At 41.3% G+C, this 25,238-nt stretch overlaps 2 protein-coding genes across 3 annotated transcripts in view; both read left to right on the top strand.

Annotated features, from left to right (window-relative positions):
- The window catches only part of LOC100909928 (uncharacterized), a 127,471-nt gene extending 116,752 nt beyond the window's left edge, over positions 1 to 10,719 (top strand). The window contains exon 5 of the transcript XR_015687075.1: positions 9,659 to 10,719. The gene's annotated coding sequence lies outside the window, so the exon portion shown is untranslated. The remainder of the gene's footprint in view (positions 1 to 9,658) is intronic.
- Positions 10,720 to 17,608: 6,889 nt separating this feature from the next.
- On the top strand, positions 17,609 to 24,366 carry Clec2e (C-type lectin domain family 2, member E). 2 transcript variants are annotated; one of them, XM_087659361.1, is made up of 5 exons: positions 17,609 to 17,743; positions 18,223 to 18,502; positions 21,191 to 21,375; positions 21,898 to 22,004; positions 22,797 to 24,357. In XM_087659361.1, exons 3-5 carry the CDS (start codon positions 21,211 to 21,213, stop codon positions 22,939 to 22,941), a joined length of 417 nt encoding a protein of 138 aa, XP_087515487.1. In that variant the 5' UTR covers positions 17,609 to 17,743; positions 18,223 to 18,502; positions 21,191 to 21,210; the 3' UTR covers positions 22,942 to 24,357. The 2 variants fall into 2 exon arrangements, with proteins under 2 accessions (XP_087515487.1, NP_001171160.2); NM_001177689.2 differs by having other exon boundaries at positions 17,611 to 17,743; positions 18,383 to 18,502; positions 22,797 to 24,366.
- The last annotated feature ends 872 nt before the right edge of the window (positions 24,367 to 25,238 follow it).

Genomic DNA, 25,238 nt, shown 5'->3' with positions numbered 1-25,238 from the left:
GTATTACAGAGCAATAGTAATAAAAACTGCATGGTATTGGTACAGAGAAAGGCAGATAGATCAGTGGAATAGAATTGAAGACCCAGATATGAACCCACACACCTATGGTCACTTGATTTTTGACAAAGGAGTCAAAACCATCCAATGGAAAAAAGATAACATTTTCAGCAAATAGTGCCGGTTCAACTGGAGGTCAGCAAGTAGAAGAATGCAGATCAATCCATTCTTATCACCGTGTACAAAGCTTAATTCCAAGAAGATCAAGGACTTCCATATCAAACCAGATACAGTCAAACTAATAGAAGAAAAAGTAGGGAAGAATCTTAAACACATGGGCACTGGAGAAAATTTCCTGAACAAAACAACAAGGGCTTATGCTCTAAGACGAAGAATCGATAAATGGTATCTCATAAAACTGCAAAGCTTCTGTAAGGCAAAGGACACTCTTGTTAGGACAAAACGGCAACCAACAGATTGGGAAAAAATCTTTACCAATCCTACAAGTGATATAGCTCTTATATCCAAAATATACAAACAACTCAAGAAGTTAGACTGTAAGGAGACAAATAAGCCTATTAAAAATAGGGTTCAGAGCTAAACAAAGAATTCACAGTTGAGGAATATTGAATGGCTGTGAAACACCTAAAGAAATGTTCAATATCTTTAATCATAAGGGAAATGCAAATCAAAACAACCCTGAGATTTCACCTCACACCAGTGAGAATGGCTAAGATAAAAAACTCCAGTGACAGCAGATGCTGGCGAGGATGGTGAGAAAGAGGAACACTCCTCCATTGTTGGTGGGATTGCAAACTGGTACAAACATTCTGGAAATCAGTCTGGAGGTTTCTCAGAAAATTGGACATTGTACTACCTGAGGACCCAGATATACCTCTGTTGGGCATATACCCAAAAGATGCCCCAACATATAACAAAGACACATGCTCCACTATGTTCATCGCAGCCTTATTTATAATAGCCAGAAGTTGGAAAGAACCCAGATGCCCTTCAACAGAGGAATGGATACAGAAAATGTGGTACATCTACACAATGGAATATTACTCAGGTATCAAAGACAATGACTTTATGAAATTCATAGGCAAATGGATGGAACTGGAAAATATCATCCTGAGTGAGGTAATCCAATCACAGAAAAACACACATGGTATGCACTCATTGATAAGTGGCTATTAGCCCAAATGTTTGAAGTACCCTAGATGCACAGAACACTTGAAACTCAAGGATGACCAAAATGCAAATGCTTCACTCCTTCTTTAAAAGGGGAACAAGAATACCCTTGGGAGGGAATAGGGAGGCAAAGTTTAGAACAGAGGCAGAAGGAACACCCATTCAGAGCCTGCCCCACATGTGGCCCATACATATACAGCCACCAAACTAGATAAGATAGGTGAAGCAAAGAAGTGGAGCCCGACAGGAACCGGATGTAGATCTCTCCTGAGAGACACATCCAGAATATGGCAAATACATAGATGAATGCCAGCAGCAAACCACTGAACTGAGAACGGAACCCCCGTTGAAGGAATCAGAGAAAGGACTGAAAGAGCTTCAAGGGGCTTGAGACCCTATAGGAACAACAGTGCCAACAACAGAGCTTCCAGGGACTAAGCCACCACCCAAAGACTATACATGGACTGACCCTGGGCTCCAACTGCATAGGTAGCAATGAATAGCCTTGTAAGGGCACCAGTGGAAGTGGAAGCCCTTGGTCCTGCCAAGGCTGGACCCCCAGTGAATGGGATTTTTGGGGGGAGGGCAGTAATTGGGGGAGGATGGGGAGGGGAACACCTATATTGAAGGGGAGTGGTAGGGGTTAGGGGGATGTTGGCCTGGAAACTGGGAAAGGGAATAACATTTGAAATGTAAATAAGAAATACCCAATTTAATAAAGATGGGGAAAAAAAGAAACAGTGAAACCAAGCTAAAAATAAACCAACAAAAAGACAAAGGGAGAAAATATTGTACACAGATCCAAAGAAACAGGGAAAGATGGCCCCATGGAAACCATGCTTCACAGACCAAGTCGTTTATTAGAGATGTTGGTGCTTGACAGAATTAAAAATAAATGCCCTAAGCATGCTCTGTGAGCTAACAGAACCCCAGAGAAACTCCAGAGAAAGGGGAGACCGGAAATGATGAATGGACAAAATTATCTAACAATATAAATGGAAGTAAACAGGAAGACAAAAGGCATTTGCTCATCTCAGTGAACGCAGAAGGGAAGCAGCACTAGGCAAGATTACACACCACTGCTGCTGAGGTGCTTATCAAGTCAGGGGCAAGCCTTCTGTGAGGACAGTGGCAGACTAGAGAGATGGCTCTTTGGGAAGTGGCTCCTCCCACCATGCCTGTTGATCCAGAGTTCAATTGTCAGGAGCCATGTGACGGAGAAGGATGACTTCCATAGTTGTCCTCTGTGCTCTGACCTCCACAAGCATACTAAGGGACTCAGGTATGGCATCCTTACACACACAAACATAGTAGGTCAGTCCATTTGTCAATCAATCAATCAATCAATCAATCAATGTGTTAAAACATTTTTTTTATATCTAAAAGCCAGTGACTAACATCATACACAGTGATGTAAGACTAAAAACATTTTTCTCTAAAACTCGAAAGTCTGCCCTCCCCACTTCTGTTCACGATGCCATGGGTATGTATCGAAGTGAACACGTGATTATTTGCTGTGTGTGTGCTGTGCTTCCTGTTTGCACTGCAGAGCAGGTGTGGAGCATTTACACATCGGATTTTCTAGGATTTGCATAAAGAGTCCCAAAGCCTGGGCAGCTGAAACAACAGGAATTTATACTCTCAGAGTTCTGGATGCCAAAGTCTACAGAATGCTCTCAACATTAATTCCATCTAAGGCCTCCCTCATGATGTCAAATTGATTTTCTTCTCTGTGTGCTCCCTCCCCTGTATCTGTGCCCTAATCTTTCTGTTATCAGTCACAGTAGATCAGGATATAACTTAACAGCTCCATTTTAGCTAATGAAACAAACTGTCTCCAGTACAGTTCTATTCTGGGACATCAAGGTTTTGAAATTCAATATATGCATGGGAGGGCACAATTAATGACATATCCTAGTGAATTTAAACAAATCCAAGGGTAGCATTTGTCTACATGTGATTATTTAAATTGTTAACACTCTAAATCATTTGTCTTTTTAATGTTTGTGTGTGTGTGTGTGTGTGTGTGTGTGTGTGTGTGTGTGTGTGTGCATATGCTGACACATGAACTCATGTGAGTTGGTTCTTTCCATCCACCCTATGGGTTTTAAGTGACCAAACACAGGTCATTGCATGTGGCTGTCACCCTCTGGGCCAGCTCTATTGGTAAGTGATTCTGACTGCTATGTTTGAATATCATTGCTGAATGGATGGTTACTGATATTCACAGGACAAATAACAAAGACCCATGACTTCTAAAGCTCAGGTGAAGCCATTGATTAGCATCAGCCTAAAGGTGAACTCTTCTGAACAGGAAGCACTCTTCCTGACGTCTCCTATATTAAATGGCACCAGTACTCATAAAACTTTCAAAATCATGATGAAATAAGTCACTGGCTAAAAGCCTTGGATAGTCAAGGTTCAGAATTTTCCACTGCAAACAAAAGCAGGCCAGTTGTCTTTGTGCTTGTGAAATACCAACCACAAAGGTCTCCTCAGAAGCAGGTTTTTGTAACTATGGTCAGTAGACACTTTAACCATTTGGGTACTAACTGGCCTATTAGCATCTGCCTAGAGTCTGTGAACATTGACGATGTTTACTTTTGAAACCAGTGGTTCTATAATTCTGTAATAAAAAACAAAGATCACAGACAGGGAAAAGATTGGGGCACAGCCCTGGAGTTCACTCTTCTTCAAATTCCCTTTGATAGACAATGTGGGCCCCTTATGTTGTTGTAAAAATATAAAAATAAAATGGTAATGTTGGTCTTTTATCCCGCTAGGTCTGCACCACGGTGCCCCAAGATATCTGCTAGATATCTTGGTGGAAACACATCCCCACTCCTCAGCGGCCCAGTGTCTCTTGCTGCCACACACTTTCCTATCTCAAACCCTCACATAAAAGAACACACAACACAATAATCTTTGACACAGTTGATAAGATATAATTGCCCACTTAAGCATACAAAGCCCGGTACCATCCATCCCTTAAGAATATTGATAACAACCTGTAAATACACCGAGCAGACTCTTAACATCACCTGACATGGCTTCTCCCCTCTCTCTCTCTCTCTCTCCCTTTCTCTCCTTTCTCTCCTAGTCTCCTCCTCTTCCTTCAAACTTCTCTCCCCCCCATTCTTCCTTCTCCTCCAATGACAGGCCTCCTTCTATCCTGTACCAGCCCCTCACCTCTACTTTACAAATTCAATGGAGAGATGGTTCTGGTGAAGTCACCTGAGTTCTGAGTCCTTGACTAGGCAGCTGTCCTTGGGGCAGTGGAATTAGCATCAAAATATAGTTAACTTCAGGGCAAACCACAACACCCTTATTAGGTGGTCAACCGTTCAGTAAACACTCACTATACATGTTACAAGCTGCATTATTTGTTGGGAGGGTTGCATGTAAAACCTGAAGTACAGAATACACGTCATGTAAAACAATAAAGCTGGACTCCCAGAATTAAAAACAAAGGCGTGGGTGCTCACGTGATATTGTGTGGATGGATGGCTGTGTTGTTAGGAATGGAGCGAAAGTAGATAATGTACCTCATGCACAGGAAGTCCCAAAGCAGTGACCAAGAGTCCTCGGTTGTGAGTACACCACCAGATAAATTATTTTATCATCGAGTATTTATGGTGAGGTCACAGGAAGAGCACATGCAAATAACCTCTGAAACTTCATATCACAGTTACCTCTAAGAGTTACCTCTGTTTATACAGGAAATGGGGCCTGCATCACTGTGCGTTTTTCCCTTGACTTCTCAGGTTATTTTCTGGGAAGTTTTCCCATGTGAATGTTGAAGCTCTGTGCCATTTGTTCCTCAGAAACATCAGGTGTATGCATGTCAGATTTCCTGATTATTTCATAGTTACCCTATTGCTGCTTTAGCTTGGCTAACAGGAAACTTGATACCCAGTTACCTCGTTTAGTTTTCATTCTCCTATGTTTCTGCTAATTGAGGATTGTTTACTCTTTCTGTTTTCATTCTTCATTCGTTTAATTTAATCTATTGCAGAGATCCTCTTACCAATGTCAAAGCTGTCCATAATGTAACTGAGTATGATGGGATCGCCATATATCTTTATCTAATTTATCATAAAATATCTATTTGGATACAAATTCTTCACCAGATTTCGTATTTGTTCCCCCTGATTCTGGTGCAGTTTGTGGTCAGAGCCATGTCTATGCAAAGTCCGCACAAGCCATTCTTTTAATTTCGCGTGGTGTGTGGAAATGTCGGCGGAAAAGTAAGGGATCTGGTGGCTGAAGGTTCTTTCCCTCCACCTGGATAGACAAGATGCTCTGCCATTTGTGGTCCTGACAGCTTTTGCTTCCCGCTGTCCTCATTGTTTGCAGTGAGTCACAGGGATTGTCTGGGAATCAGCAACAATTGGTGCCCTCTAGTGTTCAGTCATTGAGCAGCCCTCTAGGACCAGGATCCTCAGCTCTCAAGATTTCAGATCCTTGAGCTCCTGACCCTCTGCCCTTGGCAGAAACCTATGCTACACCTCTCAGCCCCTGGTCTGAGACCCTTGTCCGTGAAGACTTGGTAGCTCTCCAGGACGCCTCTGGCAACAAGGACCTGAGATTTCTGTCTCTTCTCACAGCCCTTTATACTTCTTCAGCCTCAGTTCTGTCTGCTTTGTCCTCTTTCACCTTCTCCTTCCACAAACAGATCAACTGTGGCTTCTTCAGCGGTCCAGCAGCAGCTGCTTTGTCCAGTTCACAGCCTGACCTGCCTACACTCAGCGGTCCCTGCCTCTGCTCTTCTGTGTCTTGTGCTGTGGCTCTGCTCTCTGTTGCTACCTCCCTAGTGTCAGCAGCTCAGGCTGAAATGATTAGAGAAGGCATGAAAAGGCCACTCCAGGGAAACCTTTTTCCTTTTTTCCTTTTTTTTTTGGACTGATATTTCGACACCAAGGAGGCAGCACAGGAGGGTCTCTGGCAGACTTGGTGAGGCAGATGAACCTCCTTACTAGCTTGAGAAAAGGCCTTGGGACCAGTCATGGCCATCGGTTTCTGGCCTGTCACAGCAATTTGGATCAATCACAACCTTGACTCTTGTGCCAATCACAAGTTTTGAAGCTTATGTTTTGGACCAATCACAGGTTGGTCTCAGCGTCAGTCACAGAAGTGTTTTTGCTAAGCCACCAGGGAGGTCTTCCCCCTCTGTGCTAGGTGAAAATGGTTGCTGTGACAAGGATAGGATTTGCTGAATGAGGCAGAGGCAGGAGGATCAGAGGTTCACAAACAGCTCTGGAAACACATTTTTTTCCTTTTCATATTTTCAAGAATAAATGGTTGATATACGGTCCTGTCACCATAGGCCAGTGCAAAGCTCTTGCTAAAGTCCTTATATTAGGATGAACTGTCTTCTCTGATTTGTGGGCCAGAATGAAGTCTCCCAAAAGTTCCTTCTGTCACTTATGTGGCCACAGAGAGATGAAGCAAAACCTCCTTTTACTCCACCATATTACTGATAAATTTATCTATTTGGTTGACCCTCAAATACTTTTTTTATTTCTTAAGTATTCCTGGATTTAACAGATGATATCATATTTACTAATGGTTCCATTTCAGTCCATAGACTCATTTAGTGTTTTCTGTATCAGGTTAAAGCCATGTATGCCTTTAACAAAAGTGGGTTAAGCCAGCCTGGGCAGGAGAAGGGGCCATCAGGGTCTGGGGTCTGCATTGCTGTGCTTGTTTTAGATGGATTTAAGTCCAAGGTTTTCGAATTACTTATCCTGGGAACTTAGACGAGAATTTCTAATACTTTCGATGCATTTGTTAGTTGGTCCGGAATGGAGTCAACAATGCTCTATGCAGAATGTAGTGGTATTTGCAGATGAACGGGCCTCTGGTGCAGGGCTGGAATGGGCTCTGGTTTTGAGTCTTACACAGGAAGCACTTGTGACAGGGAATAAAGCCTGCTCTAGACTGTCAGTGACATGACCAATGATGGTATGAAGTGAATACAAGTGCTTAGACACACCCAGTCCTGATCACAGAATCCCCGAAGCTCAGCTCTAACCCATTTCTTGGAGGTCTCATCAATCCAGCTGCAGTCCACAAGTTCTTACTGCTGTCCACCCTCACAGTTCAGTTTTAATCAATTAATTAACTTTGTTTTCATAGACAGATCTTACTTGGTAGCCCAAACTGGCCTCAAACTCACAGCAATCCTCCTGCCTCAGTATGTCAAGTGCTTCCTGTCAGGAACAAAGATGACTCCATTTTTCCAAATTCCATCAGGCAGAAGGAACAGATGGCTGTCTGTGGTGCCGATTCCCATACAAAAGCACACAGCTGGCCTAGGCTCCCTCAGTGTCACAAGCACCTGTTACCCATTTCAGAGTCTATGCTGGCACCCAGCTCCTCTTTCTTCCTTCTCTTCCCTAAATTCCTGCCCCTCACAGGCTTGCCCTTTCCACCAGCTATACATTCTCTCTGTAACCCTGGCATTCACTGATTCACTGATCTCTCCCGTCTCTCCCTCTCCCCCTCTCCTTCCACTTCCCCTCTCCTTTCTCTCCCTCTCTCCCTCTGTCTCTCTATCTCTGCTCTGCTGCTGCTTCTACCATGATAAGGCCCAGTCTGCTGGCGAAGTTCAGTATACTACTTTCCCTCTCTCATCTGGATCCTTTCAGATACCACTGGCTGTTTTTTCTCTTATATCTACAATAAAAATTTTCACTTTAACCTCCTTGGCATAATCATACTGTTAGTCTGTCGATCTGGTGCTGAAACACTTTCCAAAAGGGCTCAGCCTCTCCTAACTGAGCTAAGATGCTGATTGGACTCTGCCGTCCCGGGCACCTGTCATGTGGAAAGGCTCTGTCTCTCTCATGGCACACAGTAAGTGTTCCCTTGCAGCTGCCTTCTCTGTCTCTGTCAGCTTCTGGAGCAAACTACTACTGTGAAGATCACACCAATACACCAGGCAGCATCATTCACCCTGTTGGGTATCCATCACATAGAAAGGGATGCTTCTCCTCTTTGATTTTGGATGTTTCTCTTAGACAAGTCCCTCGGTGTGCTTGGGATGCCCAGGGTTAAAATTCTTGACACCAGAATGCTTACCTTCTCTCTCCTACCCTTGTTCCTCCCTCCTCCCGTGTCCTCAGCTCACTCCTGTAGCTTACCGTCTCTGTGTCTCAGATCCCGCCTGGAGCCCACTTTGTCTCTAACTGCTCTGACCACTTTTCCCTTCCTGCCCACTCTGTGTCTTCTCTGTATCCCTGGATCCTGGACCTGCTCCTCCATCCTAGGAATCCATCAGTCTGTCCTTCTGTGTGCTTTTCCTCTGTGATTCAGGTTATCTCTCTGCAAAAGCACTCAACCCTCTCTCCTTGTATTGTAACTCCCCCTCTGGCAGAGTCCCAGTTTGTGACACTTTTCTCTAAGCCTCTCCCACCTCCTCTGTACTCTGCTTTTCTGTCCTATATGTCAGCTGTCTCCTGACACTGACCATGGGCTCTTTCCAAATACTCCCTATCTGCTTTTTCTAATTGCTTTCCCTCCTCGGATTCAGAGATTTCATTAAAGCATTTCAGTCTGACTGCAAGTGCTTGATCTCAGTACAGCTCAGTGGCCAATGATGTTACACTCCATTTCTAAATCCTCACAGATTGCAACAATGTTGCCACCACACAAGGAAATGATCCCCAAATCTCTTATCGATAAGTTTTATCTGCTCCCAACTCTCAAAATATTTTTATTTGTAAATCTTCTGTACCCTCTCAGACATCTCTTAAGACCATGTCTAAACTCTCTTATCTCAGGATTTATAATGGGTATGGCTTAATAATACGTAATAACTATAAGAAAAGGTCAGTTTACACTTGATCTTAGCCAAAAGGCCGAGAAGCGATAAAAGGTCAGTTTAAATATTGCAAAAAGTTGGTAGTTTTGGGAAGAAGCTAAAGAAACTTGTCCTAACTGCTGCCATTTTGTTTTCAAGGTTCCAGGGCCTAGGGGAGCTGGGACTTACCAGCATCTGAACAACTTCTGTTATTCATCTTCTTTTCCAGAACAAAATGACTGTTTCTAACCACAGCACCATTATTCATCCTTTCCCCCGAGAAAACCATTATAACTGTTCTTAATTACAAAAGGACAAATGGATTTGATTACTTGGATTGCAAAATCTACACTCTGTATCAGTTGATATAGATCACCCAAATAAGGAAAGTCCTTATTCCTAAATCCTGATTTAGGAATTGTGGGAAAATGGAACAATTACTTGGCATAGATGTTTGTGCAAACTTAAATATTCTGTGATATTCCTGCTTGAATTTGGGGTCACAGTTCAGCTTTTGAGTGTGTTCTGCAGCCCAGATCAATCAGTAGTGGCCTGATTACAATGCATTTTTGTCATCTTCACTGATCTGGTGTTTGAGTTGTGTTGTATATAAGCAGACCCCATAATATTTGGTGCATTGGCCACTGATCCAATCTCTCTGCCCAGGTTCCTGAATTGTAATTATTTGCATTGGGGACCTCACTTTTGAAGTCCGAAACCTCCAGAGGTATGCCTGTCTTCTATCTTCTACTTGGCATCCGTCTGGGACCCAAGGAAGAAAAAACTGGTCTCCTAGGGTAAGAGAAAGTCAGGAGATATCCTGCTTCCTTTCTGGTTCCCATTGAAAAAACACCTGGTTCTGGTTCTGGGTCCCTCATCTGCTCCCCAACTCTATGGGTTGTCCTTTATATGCCAGTTTGTCCATGTCTGTTAGTTTGTGTCTGTCATTTTGTTTAGTTGCATGGTTGTTGCTCTGTTCATATTCAGAGAAATAAGCCAAATGTTATCTGCCAGCTATTCACCCCTTGACTTAGTTTGAACTCATTTCAAGGATTTATAGAAAAAAAGCAGCTGAATTTAGACAAGAAAAACTGATATTCTGTCTCTGACCTTGGAGCACTGAACTCTTGGCTAGAAGGCCAGCACTTCAACTACATGTTTAGTTCTGACTGGTCTTAAATGTATAATTTACTCTGATCCATATGTTTTAGTTATAGATTATTGGTTTCTAAGTTATTGGGTGTGTTAAAATTCTGTAACACCTATAACAAAATGTTAGCTTAAAAGAAATAACTCAGGTTTGAAGCTGTTCTGGACAACAACACATGGCATGAGCTGACCAAAGATTCATGTCTCCAAAGATACTTTTAATGGTGATAAGCTTTGAATGTAATTCCTGTCCTATCTTTAAAAAATGGGGGTGTGTCAAAGATAGGATTTAAGACAATGCTTGTTTAATGAAGTATTAAAGCGGCACCTCCATGCATTCATATAGAAGAACATCTTGCTTGCCTCAAACTTTGTCACATCAAAGGAGTCACTTGGTATTGATTTTAGAGACACAACATTGCTTACATTGTTAAAACTTGGTTTTGATGTCTAAACACGGTGTAAACATTATGACTGTGCTCTGTGCCTTCAGCCTTAAATGGAGATAGTTTATTTTGGTATTGTGAAAACACACAGTTGGGAGATTTTTAACTTTTTAAAAAGTTTTGGAGTTTTATAAAAAATTAAAAGCTGGGTATTTTTAAAACATCTTTTAAAATGTTTAAATTTATAAGGTTATGTGACATTTTATATCAGATTTTTTAAAATAATTATTCATTTTCACAGTCCAGACTTTATCCCCTTTCTGGTCTCCCTCTCACTGTTCCAATCCCATACCTCCTCACCCTGTCTGCAAGAGGATGTCCCCAACCCCCTAACCCTACCCAACCAGACCTCCCCATTCCCTGGGGCCTCCAGTCTCTTGAGGGTTAGGTGAATCTCTTCTCACTGAGGCCAGACCAGACTGTCCTCTGCTGTATTATGTGTTGCAGGTCTCATATCAGCTAGTGTATGCTGGCTGGTTGGTGGCTTGGTGTCTGAGAGATCTTGGGGGTCCAGATTAGTTGAGACTGCTGGTCCTACTATAGGGTTGTTCTCCTTAGCTTCTCACAGCCATTCTCTGATTAAACCACAGGGATCAGTAGCTTCTGTCCATTGGTTGGGTGTAAATTTCTGCAACCCCCTAAGAAGAACAACAATATCAACCAACCAGATATTTTATTGTAACATCTTTATTAATATATGCTCTTGATAAATAGGTAAATGAAAGCCTAAATCTTCGAGCCACAGCCAAACACCAGATACCAAAGAATTTCTATCTTCTGATGCAAAAAGACAATGACTTTAATTAGGCAATCTGATAAAGAACCTAGAATAGTTTCTATATCCTTTGGGGGTCAGAGGACCTTTTTAAAGGATAGCTTAGGGTTGCCGGCAAATCAGATGTTTATTTCACGACTAGGGTCACCAAAACATAAGAAACACTGAGAAACACTGGCTTAAATTTATGTCTCTCATCAGCGACCTAGGATAAGAGAGGCACCCAAGAATCAGTGGGGGTATCTTTAGATGTGACTCATCAGCATAGGGGATGTGGAACCTGCAAAGGCCACCTCCTGCATCCAGACAAGAGTGGGCAAGGCATTGGGGTGGTCCTTCCCATTGATTATCATTACCACAATCCAGGTGGAGGCCTTTGTTGCTGCATCCATTATTTTCTTGGAAAACCTTGGGGGTCACTGCAACGGCTTGTCTGTCATATTAAGTTTAAACACCTTAAACACCATATTTAGTAGATCTCTGACATGTTTGAGGGCTTGTATATATAAAGAATATCTAAATTAAACAAGCCTTGTATTGTTTTGTTTGTCTGCTTTGGACTATGCCTTGCAAATGCAAAAGAGGAGGCATAAATAGGGCGTATTCTTGTGGTTCATTACGTTAGTGTTTAGCATGACTACAAATATAGTTCTGAAACATCTTGAGGAATCTGATAATTTATATGGTGCCTTGTCTGGCCTCAGTGGGAGAGGATCCACTAGCTTCATAGAAACGTGATGTGTCTGGGAGGGGAACCTCCACCACCTCAGAAGAGAAGGGGATGGGGGAAGGATTGTGGATTGTGGGAGTGGGTGACCAGGAGGTGGGCAGTAAGCAGTGGTACAAAGTGAATAAGTAAAAAGAAAGAGTTATTCTGTCTACAAAAAATGCAGGGATGAGGATGGACATAGACTGAAGGAATGTCCAACTAATAACCAGCCCAACTTGAAACCCATCCCATGGTTAAGAACCAACCCCTGACGCTGTTAATGATAGTTATGCTTGTGGATAGGAGTCTAGCTTGGCTGTCTCCTAAACCAGCAGCTGACTCAGACAGAGGCAGACACCCATAGCCAAGCAGTGGATAGAGCTTGGGGACTCTTGTTAAGAAAAGGCACACAGGTTTGCCTTAGTAACAGGCTTCAACCATAAATTTTTAGTTCCTTAATAATTCAGTAATAATTGTGAGTATCTCTGATAAATGGTTAGATGGGAGGGAAAAGGTTTAAAATCTATGCAAGTTCTAAGGGTCTAAGAAAGTGTTCTAAGATGTGTAACAGTCTGAAGATGTGAATGGTTAGGTAAGTTCTGGCGGTCATAAAATGATTTAAGGTGTGTAAGTAACAGAGATATAAGAAAGTGATTTAAGGGATATGAAAATCGCAAAATTGCCCCCTCTGTGCTATTGTTACACTAAGACATCAAAAGTTCAGGATTTTGGGTTGGGGATTTAGCTCAGTGGTAGAGCGCTTGCCTAGCAAGCGCAAGGCCCTGGGTTCGGTCCTAGCTCAAAAAAAAAAAAAAAAGAAAAGAAAGAAAGAAAGGAAAAAAGAAAAAAAGTTCATGATTTTAACATCAATCAATGGAATTCTGATAATCTGTGGGGCGCTGACTTACACTGTACACTGAGTACAGTCACAAACTCAGAATTTTGAATTTTCAATAATTATCTTCTAGATATAATTTGAAGATGCTTTTCATTGGACTAAAACATTTCTGTTCAACCTTGCTCTCTGACTGTTCTTTTCTTTCTTTCTTTCTTTATTTTTATTTTATGTTCATTGGTGTTTTGTCTGAATGAATATCTGCATGAGGGCATCAGATCCACCAGAACTGGAGTTACAGACAGTTGTGAGCTGTCATGTAGGTGCTGGAAATTGAATCCTTGTCCTCTGGAAAAGCAGTCATAACTCTTAACCTCTCAGCCACCTCTCCAGCCTTCTCTGACTGTTCTTAACCGCAGTCCCTGTTATTCATCTTTTGCTCCCCAAAACATAATGACTGTTTCTAACTACAAGAGAACAAATGGATTTGATTGGTTGGACTGTCAAACCTACATTCTGTAGCATGTAAGGAGAGCCCTTATCCCTAAATTCTCATTGGTGGAAAAATATGACAATAACTTGGCACCAGTGTGTATGGTTCATAAGTTAAATATTCTGTGATATTCTGGCTCAGGGGTCACATGTCAGCTTCTGAGTGTGTTCTGAAGCCCTGATCGATCAGTAGCAGCTAGAATACAACCAGTTTTTATCATCTGCATTGACCTGACATATGAGTCATAATGGACCCTGTAAAAATCAGTATGTAGGTCATCTTAATCTGTAACAGCATTCTTGTATATAACTTGGATTCAAATGTTGTCTTAAAAAATATAGATTTACTATAGCATACTGTATATATAAGTTGGCTTCAATCCTTGTTCATAAAAATAGAACTTATTAACACATATGTGTTTTATTGGTTATTTTACTTATTTACATTCCAAATGTTATCCCCTTCGTGGTTTCCCCTCTGCAAAACCCCTATACCATCAGCTCCCCTCCCCCTGCTTCTATGAGGGTGCTCCCTCACCCACCCTCCGACTCCCACCATACTGCTCTAGAACTCCCCTATGCTGGGGCATTAAGCCTCCACAGGACCCAGAGCCACCCCTCTCACTGATGCCAGATAAGGCAATCCTCTGCTACATATGCAGCTGGAGCCATGGATTCCTCCATGTGTACTCTTTGGTTGGTGGTTTAGTCTCTGGGAGCTTTGGTTGTTTTTCTAATGGGGTTGCAAACCCCTTCAGCTCCTTCAGGCTTTCCCCTAACTCCTCCATTGCGGTCCCCCAGGCTCAGCACAATAGTTGGCTGTGAGCATCCACCTCTATATTGATCAGGCTCGGGCAGAACTTCTCAGGGGCAGCTATACCCGGCTCCTCTCAACAAGTACTTCTTGGCATCAGCAATAATGTCTGTGTGGGTGTCTGCAGATGGGATGGATCCCTAGGTGGAGCAGTCTCTGGTGGATGGCCTTTCCTTACCTCTCTGCTCCACTCTTTGTCCCCGTGTTTCCTTTTCACAGAAGGAATTCTGGACTAATGTTTTTGAGATTGGTGATTATCCTCATCCCTCAATCAGGGGCCATGCCTAACTACTGGATATGGTCCCTACAGGTTCTAGTTCCCCTTTGTTGGGTACTTTGGCTAATGTCATCCTCCCTGGGTCCTGGGAACAACACATGTTTATTGAATATGGTAAGTTTAATTAAGGTTCATAAATTCCTCTGTTTATAAAGGTCTATTCAGGTTAACAGGAACTGACATAGAGATGTATGTATAACCAATTAAGGCTTTTTTTAACCGTGTTTAACACTGGGCTTCTTGAAGTTTTTAGATAAGGAACAAAATATGTGTGATGAATTATGTATACTTGAGAAATAAGGTTTATAAATTCTTAAGGTCTACTCAGGCTTGCAGGAACTGACTTGAAGATTATACATAGCTTTTTTGTCTTTGCTAAACTTGTTCAGCTTTAGCTATTTAGATACACTGAGTCACATAAGAAAGGTCAGTGCTGTGTAATTATACACTATGAAACTATCAGAAAAGCAAGGTTGGCAGGCCCTGTGCATTGTGGTTTAAAATTGCATTCCTGGCTTGCTTTGATAACAAAGGATCTTCAGTTAATCATCAATTCAAATTTAAGGCTCAAACTTAACAGGAGGGAAAAACTATAAACTTCTAATGTTATGAAAACTTGCTGTAACTGGTAAAGACAATTAAGATGTGTAAGTTAATTTTCAGTTACTTTATAAATGATCAGATTCTGTCATGTGCTCAGAACTATGCCTGTAGTCATGCTAAGTACAATTACAGTTCATTCACAAAGACATGCTTCAGCCTTCTGTGTATGTTTTCAGGTTAAGAATGAAGCAAGTAACTAAAAACTAATAAAGTTTGCTTACAATCAGGCATACTTAGTAAATTAGATGATAGCCTTCAAACTCTTGAAAAAGATCGGCCAAATGAGTTCTGAAGGTGGTCCTGTTGGGGTGGGAGGTGGTTCCTTTGACTTTGAAAGTCCAGCCTTTTGTTGATGTGAGAAGATGACATATTCTCTTCTACAAGTGCTTCTCAGCTGAAATTTAGGACATTGTTCTCAGGGCCCAGGAAAGTGGAAATGCTGGTTGGGGAAGGAAGTCAGTAGTAACAGGGAGCCTGGGCTAAAGCTTCTAGTTACCATCAGATAAGCCAGTCTTTATAATACTTTGTTGCAATGAGATTTTACTCTATAAGGGCCTCAGATGCAAGCACTCCTGACTCAGAAAATTTTCACCTTTTTCTTTAATCCATGGTCTCTTTACTTGTTTGCCTTTCTATAACCATCTTATGTGCTTATAACCTGACATTTCAAACTTACGGCTTCTATCAACCATGAGACTGAGATAAGAGGAGATAACCAGGAAAAGTGGGGATCAAAACCTTTTCTAAATGTTGTCTATGTACAGAGCTCAGCAGGAGCTGTCCAAAGGTTGTCAGAGGAGACAGATACCACTCAGGCTGTGTGAACTGAAAATTTATTGATTGAAAGTCAGTTGAGAGCTAGAGGAGATGAAGTTGGTGCATTTTTGGCTTTGCCATATTGGGTAAGTGGACATTTGGTAAAGCCACAGCCACAAGAAATACTGGTACTTTCAGTTGGAAGAAAAAAATCCATTTTGAGTTAGCTTGAGACACACTATTTCTAGAGTCGTGCTCTGGTGTTCTTGGGGTGACATGCTTAATTAAGCAACCCACTGTTTTCATAACGTTCTCTTGGCTCTGCCTTTTTATGCATTGTATACTTCAGTTGTGTTTAAATGCATGGTTGTGAGCATCATAGAAATGAAGCTTTTTGCCATGTATTTCCCAGCAGCTCACTTCTTGTTAGGATTTGATGACATCCATGCTGTTGCCTACCACGAAAGGGTTCTTGTTCAACACATAAACACATTAGTGCGTTTCTAACAGATGATATTAATGAGCATCTAAACTTCTGGATTGATTGTTAGAGATAATGGTAACGAAACCATTTTGTACATGCCTTTCTGTGTACATGTAATTGAATATGTTTACTACAGCATGGTTTGTGTATGCTTAACATTAATAGCAATGTCAAAGTCTTACCATACAATTACAAACACCTACACCATTAGGTGTTAGGTGCCTCTCCTGAAAATTCATATTCTGGTCTTCTAAGACGAGTATAACAAATGCTTAGTGGTCTCTGTAGGGATTTATTCCTGCTCTCTTTCTAAAAATCAAAACAGATCTATAAAACAGAGCAAAGTGCATATGTCACATCATTATGTTGTGTATTTACCTGGCCTTTGCTCTCTGTTGTCATTGCCCATTACGTCAGGGAACTATAACCCTGTACACATCTCTACGACACTGCATATATTGCACCTCCCAACATGCAGTGTATGCTCATTCCTGTCTTATCTATTATACTTGGATCTTTGATGCACTCTAGCACTTCACTGACATGGCTTTTCAAATTACTTACTGTAAACCATAATGCAAGAGTATCTCTCAAACATATCTGTTTCTGCACTCTTTCTGTAGTGCCCACTGAGAATGGAGCCGCTGTTCCTGGGAGAGGTTCCTGGACAGGTGACGACTCTGTACCTGTGTGTTCCCCTGTATCTGCATTTCAGCAGCACCCTCATTCTTCTAACCAACATCATAATTACTGACGAATGCGAGAATGGCCAATCTAGAGATTCTAAAAGTAAAAACATTCCAAAATTAAAATACAAGGGCTGAGTATGGTGACTTGCATTCTTAAGGCTAACATGTATAAGCAGAGGCAAGCTGTTCTCCAAGAACTGGAGTCCATCCTGATCTACCAAGTGAGACTGAGGCCAGTCAGAGCTAAAGGGGGGCCCTGTTGCAAAATAAACAGTCCCTCCAATTAATAACAGCATCTTTCATTGAAGCAATATTTTTCTTAAAGGATCAGTGATAAGTAAGAAGCATTTTCCAATTCTCAGGCATTTATCTGTTTCATTTATTGTGTTTAAAGTTCACTTAATTTCATGTCACAATTTCCTACCTTGTGATTCTGTTTTCCCAACAAACAGAAACTATGTGCTGACAGGTGATGTGTTCAGGACTGTGAAGGAGTGATTAATGAATCACCCTTCTGGACTGAGATTATAAAATGCTTATCAGGAAGTACATATAGGTATATAAGTCTCCACAGTTTTGCTTCTAACCTCTTCCTGAATTCAGTTGAGTCTCAGCTCTTCCTCTCAGCTCAGACATGGGTGCTGCAAAGATTGAAGAGGCTTGCCTAGGCATGCTGAAGATAGACCTCACTGCTGCAGACTGCCCGCAGGAGGGAGAAATGGGTATGTATTTTAATGCAATTTGGAAGGGATAAAGAGGAGTTTCTGTGGAGATCCTCAGAGGAGCTGAGCATCCTGCCTGTTAACATGTCATGGTGTGTCATGGTGACAGAAATCAATGTGGCAGAATTGTGGTTACTAGTACAAGAAAGTCAGAAGTTCAAGGCCAATGTTGGCTAAATGTTGAGTAAGAGAGTGAGAGAATTATATTAGACCCTGTTCTGTCTATCTATGAATGTAGCTAACTAGATCATTCACGCACTCGCTCTACAGAACTGCCTAATGATATGTAATGATTTTTTTCTCATTATTGTTACAGTTTCTTCAGTCTTAACCAGATCTATTCTAATGGAACTAAGTCTACAGATAACTTTTTCCTTCTTTATCCCCATCTTCATTCTTCCTATTCCTTGCTCTTTGTGGGCCCTTGGATCAATAACTGGGAGATTCTATGACAAAAAGTCTGTTTCCCTTTCCTCTAGTGTTCTGTGAGCCAAGGACATCATTTGTGGATGGAAAACTTCTGTGGAGGGGTTACATTAGGGAAGTAAAAGCCAAATCTACACATGATTTTTTGGGGGGATATTTATATTATTCTATAAAAGATTTTTAAGATTGACATTCACAGATTTATATTTTCAGGTAAAAAACTTCAAGCAAAATGTCTCAGCGTCGTTTCCCCTGCTAAGCTTCTCTGCTGCTATCGAGTAGTGATCGTGGTCCTCATTGTAGCTGTAGTTGCTCTTTCTGTTGCTTTGTCAGGTGAGTGACTCACTCTCCAAATCCTGCGTCCCTCTGTCCACATCCACATTGTCAGTTATACTCACTGAGCGCTGTGAGCCAGGCATTGTGGGAAGCGCTCCAGAGAAAACACCTGGAAGTTCCTGTTCTCTGGGGACTTAGGTTCCAGCAGGAAGATGCAGTGAAGGAAGAGCACAGGCTGTGGTGTGCACAGGAGGCCAGGCTCAGCCACCCTGGGAAGCTGACATCCAGCAGGCTCTAGACAGTGATGCAGGGACCCGGTTCACCTGGGGGAACTGTCCAAGGCAGAGAGTAAGAGACAAAATCTCGAAGTAGGAATCTCAAGGAGTAGGAATCCAGAGCTGCAGCTAAAGGGAAGTGAGGACAGTGAGGAGTCATATGGTTGGGAAAGGTACAGAACCCTCTCATGACCCATAGTTAGAAAGTTCCACTATATATGATTCCTAAAGCTTTAGTTGTATACTGTTTTTGAATAATGTGATAAAATCTTATAAAAGTTTGCTGTTATTGCTAGAATAAATGTTCTACAAAATTGTTTGATAACTTGGTCTTTGGAGACAGGGTTTCTCTCAGTATCCCTGGCTATCCTGAAACTCACTATTTATACCAGGCTGGCTTTAAACTTGGAAATTAGCCTACCTCTGTTTCCCACATGCTAGGATTAAAGATGTGTACCACCATTGCCTGAATTTTTTTTATGAAATCAATTTTAACTGCACCAGTGACTACTACACACATCTAAACAGGACAAACATTTGAAACAAATCTTACACTGTAACCTAAACAATTATGTAACCCTAAAAAGAGTCAGATAAAAGAAGTGATGTCATCCTCACTGTCTTTTACATTTGCCCCTTTCATTAAAGCCTTGTAGTGTTAGGTATGAGAAATGGGAACAATTATAACATAGTCCCACTAAAAATAGTTGGGGGATCATGTTCAGCATTTAGTATTTTGCTTCAAAGATCACTTGTTTCTTGAAATTCAGTAGACATTTGAAGAGCAGCATGTTCATTCTGATATATTACAGGAAGGAAAAGGAGAAGGTAGGGAATATCTGTTGTATTTCTATGATGTCCTCTGAAACCTTGCTGCAGTCAGAGATTCTTACACATATTCACACTGCCACCACCACCACCAACAGCAGCAACACACATACAGGCTTGCACAATTGCACACACACACACACACACACACACACAAACACACACGCAGACACGCACACGTGCGCGCACACACACACACACACACACACACACACACACATGCACACAAACATTATTTTAGTAGACTCACAGGTGAACCATCACACAGCTCCATCAACATAGCCACTCAAACACTTGCCAAGTCCCAAACCTTCGTATTTTGCTAGTGTTCATTCTGAAGCCAGGAAGTTTTGTGTATGGTTTAGACTTCCACTGTCAGTCACATTTTTTACACTTCTTTGCCACAAAACAAAAACATAGCAAAACAAAATTTAAAAAAAAATCCTATGTCAGAGTTGAAACTAGAAACACAATTCTGTTTTTAAACTTTTCACAACTTAAAGCCTGTTACCTACATCCTGTCCTTCCTTGTCACTTTATGTCACTCCTCCTTCTTTTCCCCTCTACATGGTATTCCATGCCCACACATACAGCTACATACACTGTCCACTATAGGCTGAGACTGCATGTCAGGGAGTACAATGGGCTTGTTTCCTTGGAACTTGGGTGACCTTCCTTAATTTACTTTCTAGGTCCCACTTGCTCTTTCCTATAAATTCCATTTACAGCTGAGTAACACTCTGGTTTGTACCTGTAAGACTTTTATGTTTTCTGTTAGTTGATGAGCATCTGGGTCAGGTCCCTTTCCATTGTGTTATAAATACCGGAGCCATAAACACAGATGTACAAGCATCTCTGTGGTAGGGTGTCGAGTTCTCTTCATATATGCCCAGGAGCGGCCTAGCTGGGTCACATAGCAGGTCTATTTTTAAGTTTTCTGAGGACCCTCATTATGGGCTATATCATCTTGCACTTCTACCAGTAGTAAATAAGTGTCCCGGTTTCTGAACATGCTTCTAAACAGGCTGAGTTCTGCCTGCCTTTACCTCTGTTCTTGATTACTGGGATTAAAGGTATATACCACCATTGCCCAACATGGTTGTCAAATTTCTTAATGATAGCCAATCTGAAATTATTTGAGCCTGCCAAGTTTTTCACACTGGTATTTCTTTATAGCAAAATCTAGAAAAGTGAGGAGTTTTCTTTTTTGTAGACATGTGGAGAATGATTGTGGGAAAGGAAGCTAGAAGACTCTAGAAATCAGGGACAATCCTAAGGAGCTGATGGCCTAGAAACGAGTTCCTCACTGGGTATGGTGTCTTTGGTCCTAGCGCTCAGGAAGCACAGCCAGGAAGATTCTTACAGTCTCCAGACAAGTTCAGCCCAAATTCTGAGATCAAGGTCAAGCAGCAGGACAAAGATAGATTATGTCTCAAAATACAAAGAAGTAAAAAATTGCCTTAGAGCACCATTGGAAGCCTCTGGATTGGGGATCCTCATGCTAGGAGGGGTCTCCTAGTGATCAGTTAAGAAAGCCACAGTCCAAGCACACACCTCACAGCGGTTGTTTGGATGGCTAGACAAAGGGACCACACAAGGAAATGTCTTTTTATTACATTTTATATCACTGTCTGCATTTTAGTGAGAAAGGAAAAACCGGTCATGGAGAGCTGTGAACCTTGCTATGCCACATGCCCAAGTGGCTGGATTGGATTTGGAAGTAAATGCTTTTATTTTTCTGAAGACGTGGGAAACTGGACATTCAGCCAGTCCTCGTGCATGGCATTAGATTCCCATCTAGCTCTGTTTGACAGCCTGGAGGAGCTGGTAAGGAAGGCAATCAGTAATGGGTTTGTTGGCTTTGTTGAATATGTATTGCCTTGAGATAGAGAGCTTGGGGCTAAAGCATGAGGAAGGATCTCACTCAGGCAGATGGGGTTGATGCGGAGAACAGTACTTTGCACCATTTTCTGATGTTATTGCTTCTGGCTTGAGCCCTAATCTATTGCAGAGATCTGTTCTCATGTAATGCTCATATTAAGACCTGCCAGGCCAGACATACAATCTCCTGAGATACCTTGTGGTCATGTAAGCTTTGCTCCAAATATTCACATGTTGCATACTGAATGTGGCATCTATTAAAAATGGCAAGGACTTTTCAAGTCGAAGTGGGATGGGAGGTCATCAATGTATTTTGGGTTATGGGTATGAAATGCTTACACTGAGAACTGAGGGTTATTATGACTCCAAAGTTGATGACCCTCAGTTACAAGATGCTGCCATCCAGAGAAGAGGCTCTAGGGTGGAGACTCAAGGGTCATATATTTGCTTTACCTATGTTATTAACAGAATTTTCTGAAGAGATACAAAGGGCCTTCTAACCACTGGATTGGCCTGCACCGAGCATCAACAGAGCATCCTTGGATATGGACGGACAATACTAAGTATAACAACATGTGCGTTTTCAGAAATTTTTCCCTTATACCGTTATCATCTGCTCTGAAAAGTGTGTGTTGTATGTGTAAGAGATGCAAACACCACACCCCCACAAACTTAAGTTTTTTTGGATATCATCGCATTTATTGGCCATCTTTCAACACATTTACTTAGAGTAAGTCAAAAGTCTATACCTTCTGGGAGAGAAGTTTTCTGCCCCATGACCAACTGAAAATTTTTCTTTGCTGGTGTCAGAACTACAGGTGAGCAGTAGGGGCTGCAAAGCCCAGGAAGCCAATGCAGAACTGCATGCGTAAGACTGCATGGGTCTTCTGTTTACACTGTTGGACCTGTTCACAGGAACAGAGACTCCTGGGGTATTGATAACCTCTTTAATCCTCCTCATCGAAAAGCCCAGAGAAAGCTCTTGTGTGAGCATAGCTAGCCATTTTGAATGGAGCCATTTCACTTCGATGTTAAAACACAGGCACATTCATGCCCATCATTAAAGTCCTTCAGGAAATCTAGTAAGAAGTGGGTTTTCCCCCACTTTTATAACTTATGTAAAATACTTTGAGAACTAAAAATCACCCTCAGTGAGGTCACTTGTGGCAACAATTTGAACATGACAGCAAACACCAGTCAATTCCCTTGAACACACATTATAGGGTTCAACAGGAATGAGTGAGTGACAATGGTGTGGTGTTCAAATTGAGCCCTATAGTGGTAAAAGATGCTGGGTGTAAAATTTGTGCAGGTGTTTGAATGCAGTGTCATCCTGTGCAGTAATTATTGTTCGTTCTTTGCTTTAGGGTTCTCACACGAGGAGGAGGAGAATGTGCCTACCTGAGTGAAAGTGGGATCCGCAGTGGCCGGGGCTACACACGTAGGAAGTGGATTTGTAACAAGCCCAACAGCTACACTGTACAGTGCCCACTAGTTGTAGATCCAGGCTAGGGAATGTGCCAAAGCATGCGTGAGAAACAGATGCTCTGTGACCTGTTATCTACAGTTGCTGCTCTACTCAGGATCTACCAAAGCCATTATCAAAATCCATCAATAATCACATTGACAGCAAAGATGAAAACTAGCTTAGAGGGTCATAGATACACTACATAAATTTTGGATAGATAATTGTAAATCAAATAGGTGTTTGGGTATGAGTTACTACTGAAATCTAAAAGGATAGGATAAACAAACCTGTGTTATTGACCTCCATTTTATGATCACATATGAACTGTTTTCATTGGTCCTTGCTATGAATTCAGGGGCACTAAAAATGTGGGTGACTGAAACCATGGAATTGATTCTGTTATCACAGGAAAGATGATAATTGTTCTGTGGTCTCCAAATATTATAGTAAATGCGGCCATTATTCTCTTCATAAATTCAATGACCAATCTGAAGGCAGATCTAAACAGGCTTAAAAACCATGCTGTACACTGAGATTTAATAACATTGTCAAATATTTTTACACTTTCCTTATCAGAGTTTTAAAAATTGAAACAGACTAAGAATATGATACAAGCAAATGTCATTTTATTTTCCAAATTTAACTTTTTTGAGAATTTCATACATATGCATGACATTTGAATTTTATTCTTTACTAGGTTGTTTTCAGACCAGAAGACAGTTGATTACTGAATCCCCTTCAAAGCATGTGATGCCTAATCTTGCAATCATTTACACACTGTTTAATTTTTAGGACAAAATATTTGAAATTTTTGGATGTGCTATACTGTACTGATGAGTCCCAAAAAGGACGAAATAACAGGTCACAGGCAATTCTTCTGTTAACTCTTTCTTCTTAACTTTATAACTCTGGTTTAAACCTTCTCACGCATGCTAGGCAAACACTGTACTACTGAGATTTACCACCATCCATTTTGTAAATTTTATTTTTTAACAGGGTCACTCTGTAGCCCCAGAGGACTGGGATTACAGCTGTGAACCACAACAGAGGCCATAGCCTTGCTCTACTAAAGTATTAGTTCAGGGACGGGGACATGACACTGATGGTAAAGGCACCAGCTACTAAGATAATTACAAGAGGATTGTTGGGAGGGAGGTAAAGGCAGGGTTAATGGGGAGGGTAACACCCATATAGAAGGAGAGGGGGAGGGGTTAGGGGGCTGATAGGCATGAAACTGGGAAAGGGAGTAACATTTGAAATGTAAATAAGAAATACCCAATTTAATAAAAATGGAAGAAAATTAATTAATTAATTAAATGAATAAATAAATAAAATAAATAAATGTATAAAAAAAAGGAGTTCAACATCTGGATCCACATGTTGGAAGCATAAAACCATCCACAGCACATTCTCTGTGAATTTCAAGCTTGTACTGCATCCATTAAAAATATTTAAAGTTCTTTTTTGTAGTAGACTGTTTATCTTGAATCTGTATTTTTATTATTGGTTTTTGTTTTATTGGGGGGGGTTGTTTGGCTTTTTTGGGTTTTTTGTTTGTTTGTTTGGTTGGTTTTTGGGTTTTTTTTTTTTTTGACATAGGATTTCTGTGTCTTGAGCCCTGCTTTTCTTTGTAGACTAGTTTGCTCCTGAACTCAGAGATCTGCCTGCCTCTGCCTCCATGGTTCTGAGTTGATAGGTATGTACCACCACCACTGGGCTTACTCTACTCATTCTTAGATTAATATAAACATATCTCATTCAGAAAAACACTTTTCTGTGTTCTATTCATACTTCGTTGAGCTCTTTCTACTTTACAGTCCATCTTACTTCTAGTAAACTAAGAAGAAAGATTTTAAGTGTGTCCACTTCTGCATTCTCAGAGAACAGCACCGTGAGTCAAACATGGGACTGTTTAAACCATACATGTAAGGAAGGTGTGTTCTCATGGCAGTAGGATTTCATGTTGGATTATATAGATAATCTGTTACCCAAAAATTCAAATAAACTAATGACTTTATATCATTTAACTCTGTATGGTTGCTGTGTGAAACACTTTCCTAGGCATATTCAACACACAAATCCAGAGATGGTGCTATGTCAGACTAAGTAACATATATCACCAAAGTCTAAAATGTAAACTGATAAATATTTATTGGTGTTACTTATAAGAAGAAGGGTGGGAGGTTACTTACAAGATCAGAATTGCATCACTGACATGTGCATCACTTAAGCCAAACCCAGCATGGGAGCTCACAAAAGCTGGAAGTCTGGGACACAATGTAGAGCCTGCAGTGTGCTGGAGAATTCCTATCTTAGTTAACTTTTGTGTTGCTGTGAAGAG

This window comes from Rattus norvegicus, chromosome 4 (genome assembly GCF_021556685.1).
Source record: "Rattus norvegicus strain SHRSP/BbbUtx chromosome 4, alternate assembly SHRSP_T2T, whole genome shotgun sequence".
NCBI lineage: Eukaryota > Metazoa > Chordata > Mammalia > Rodentia > Muridae > Rattus > Rattus norvegicus.
The sequence above is the reverse complement of the archived record's forward strand: the minus strand, read 5'-3'. Positions and strand labels throughout refer to the sequence as shown.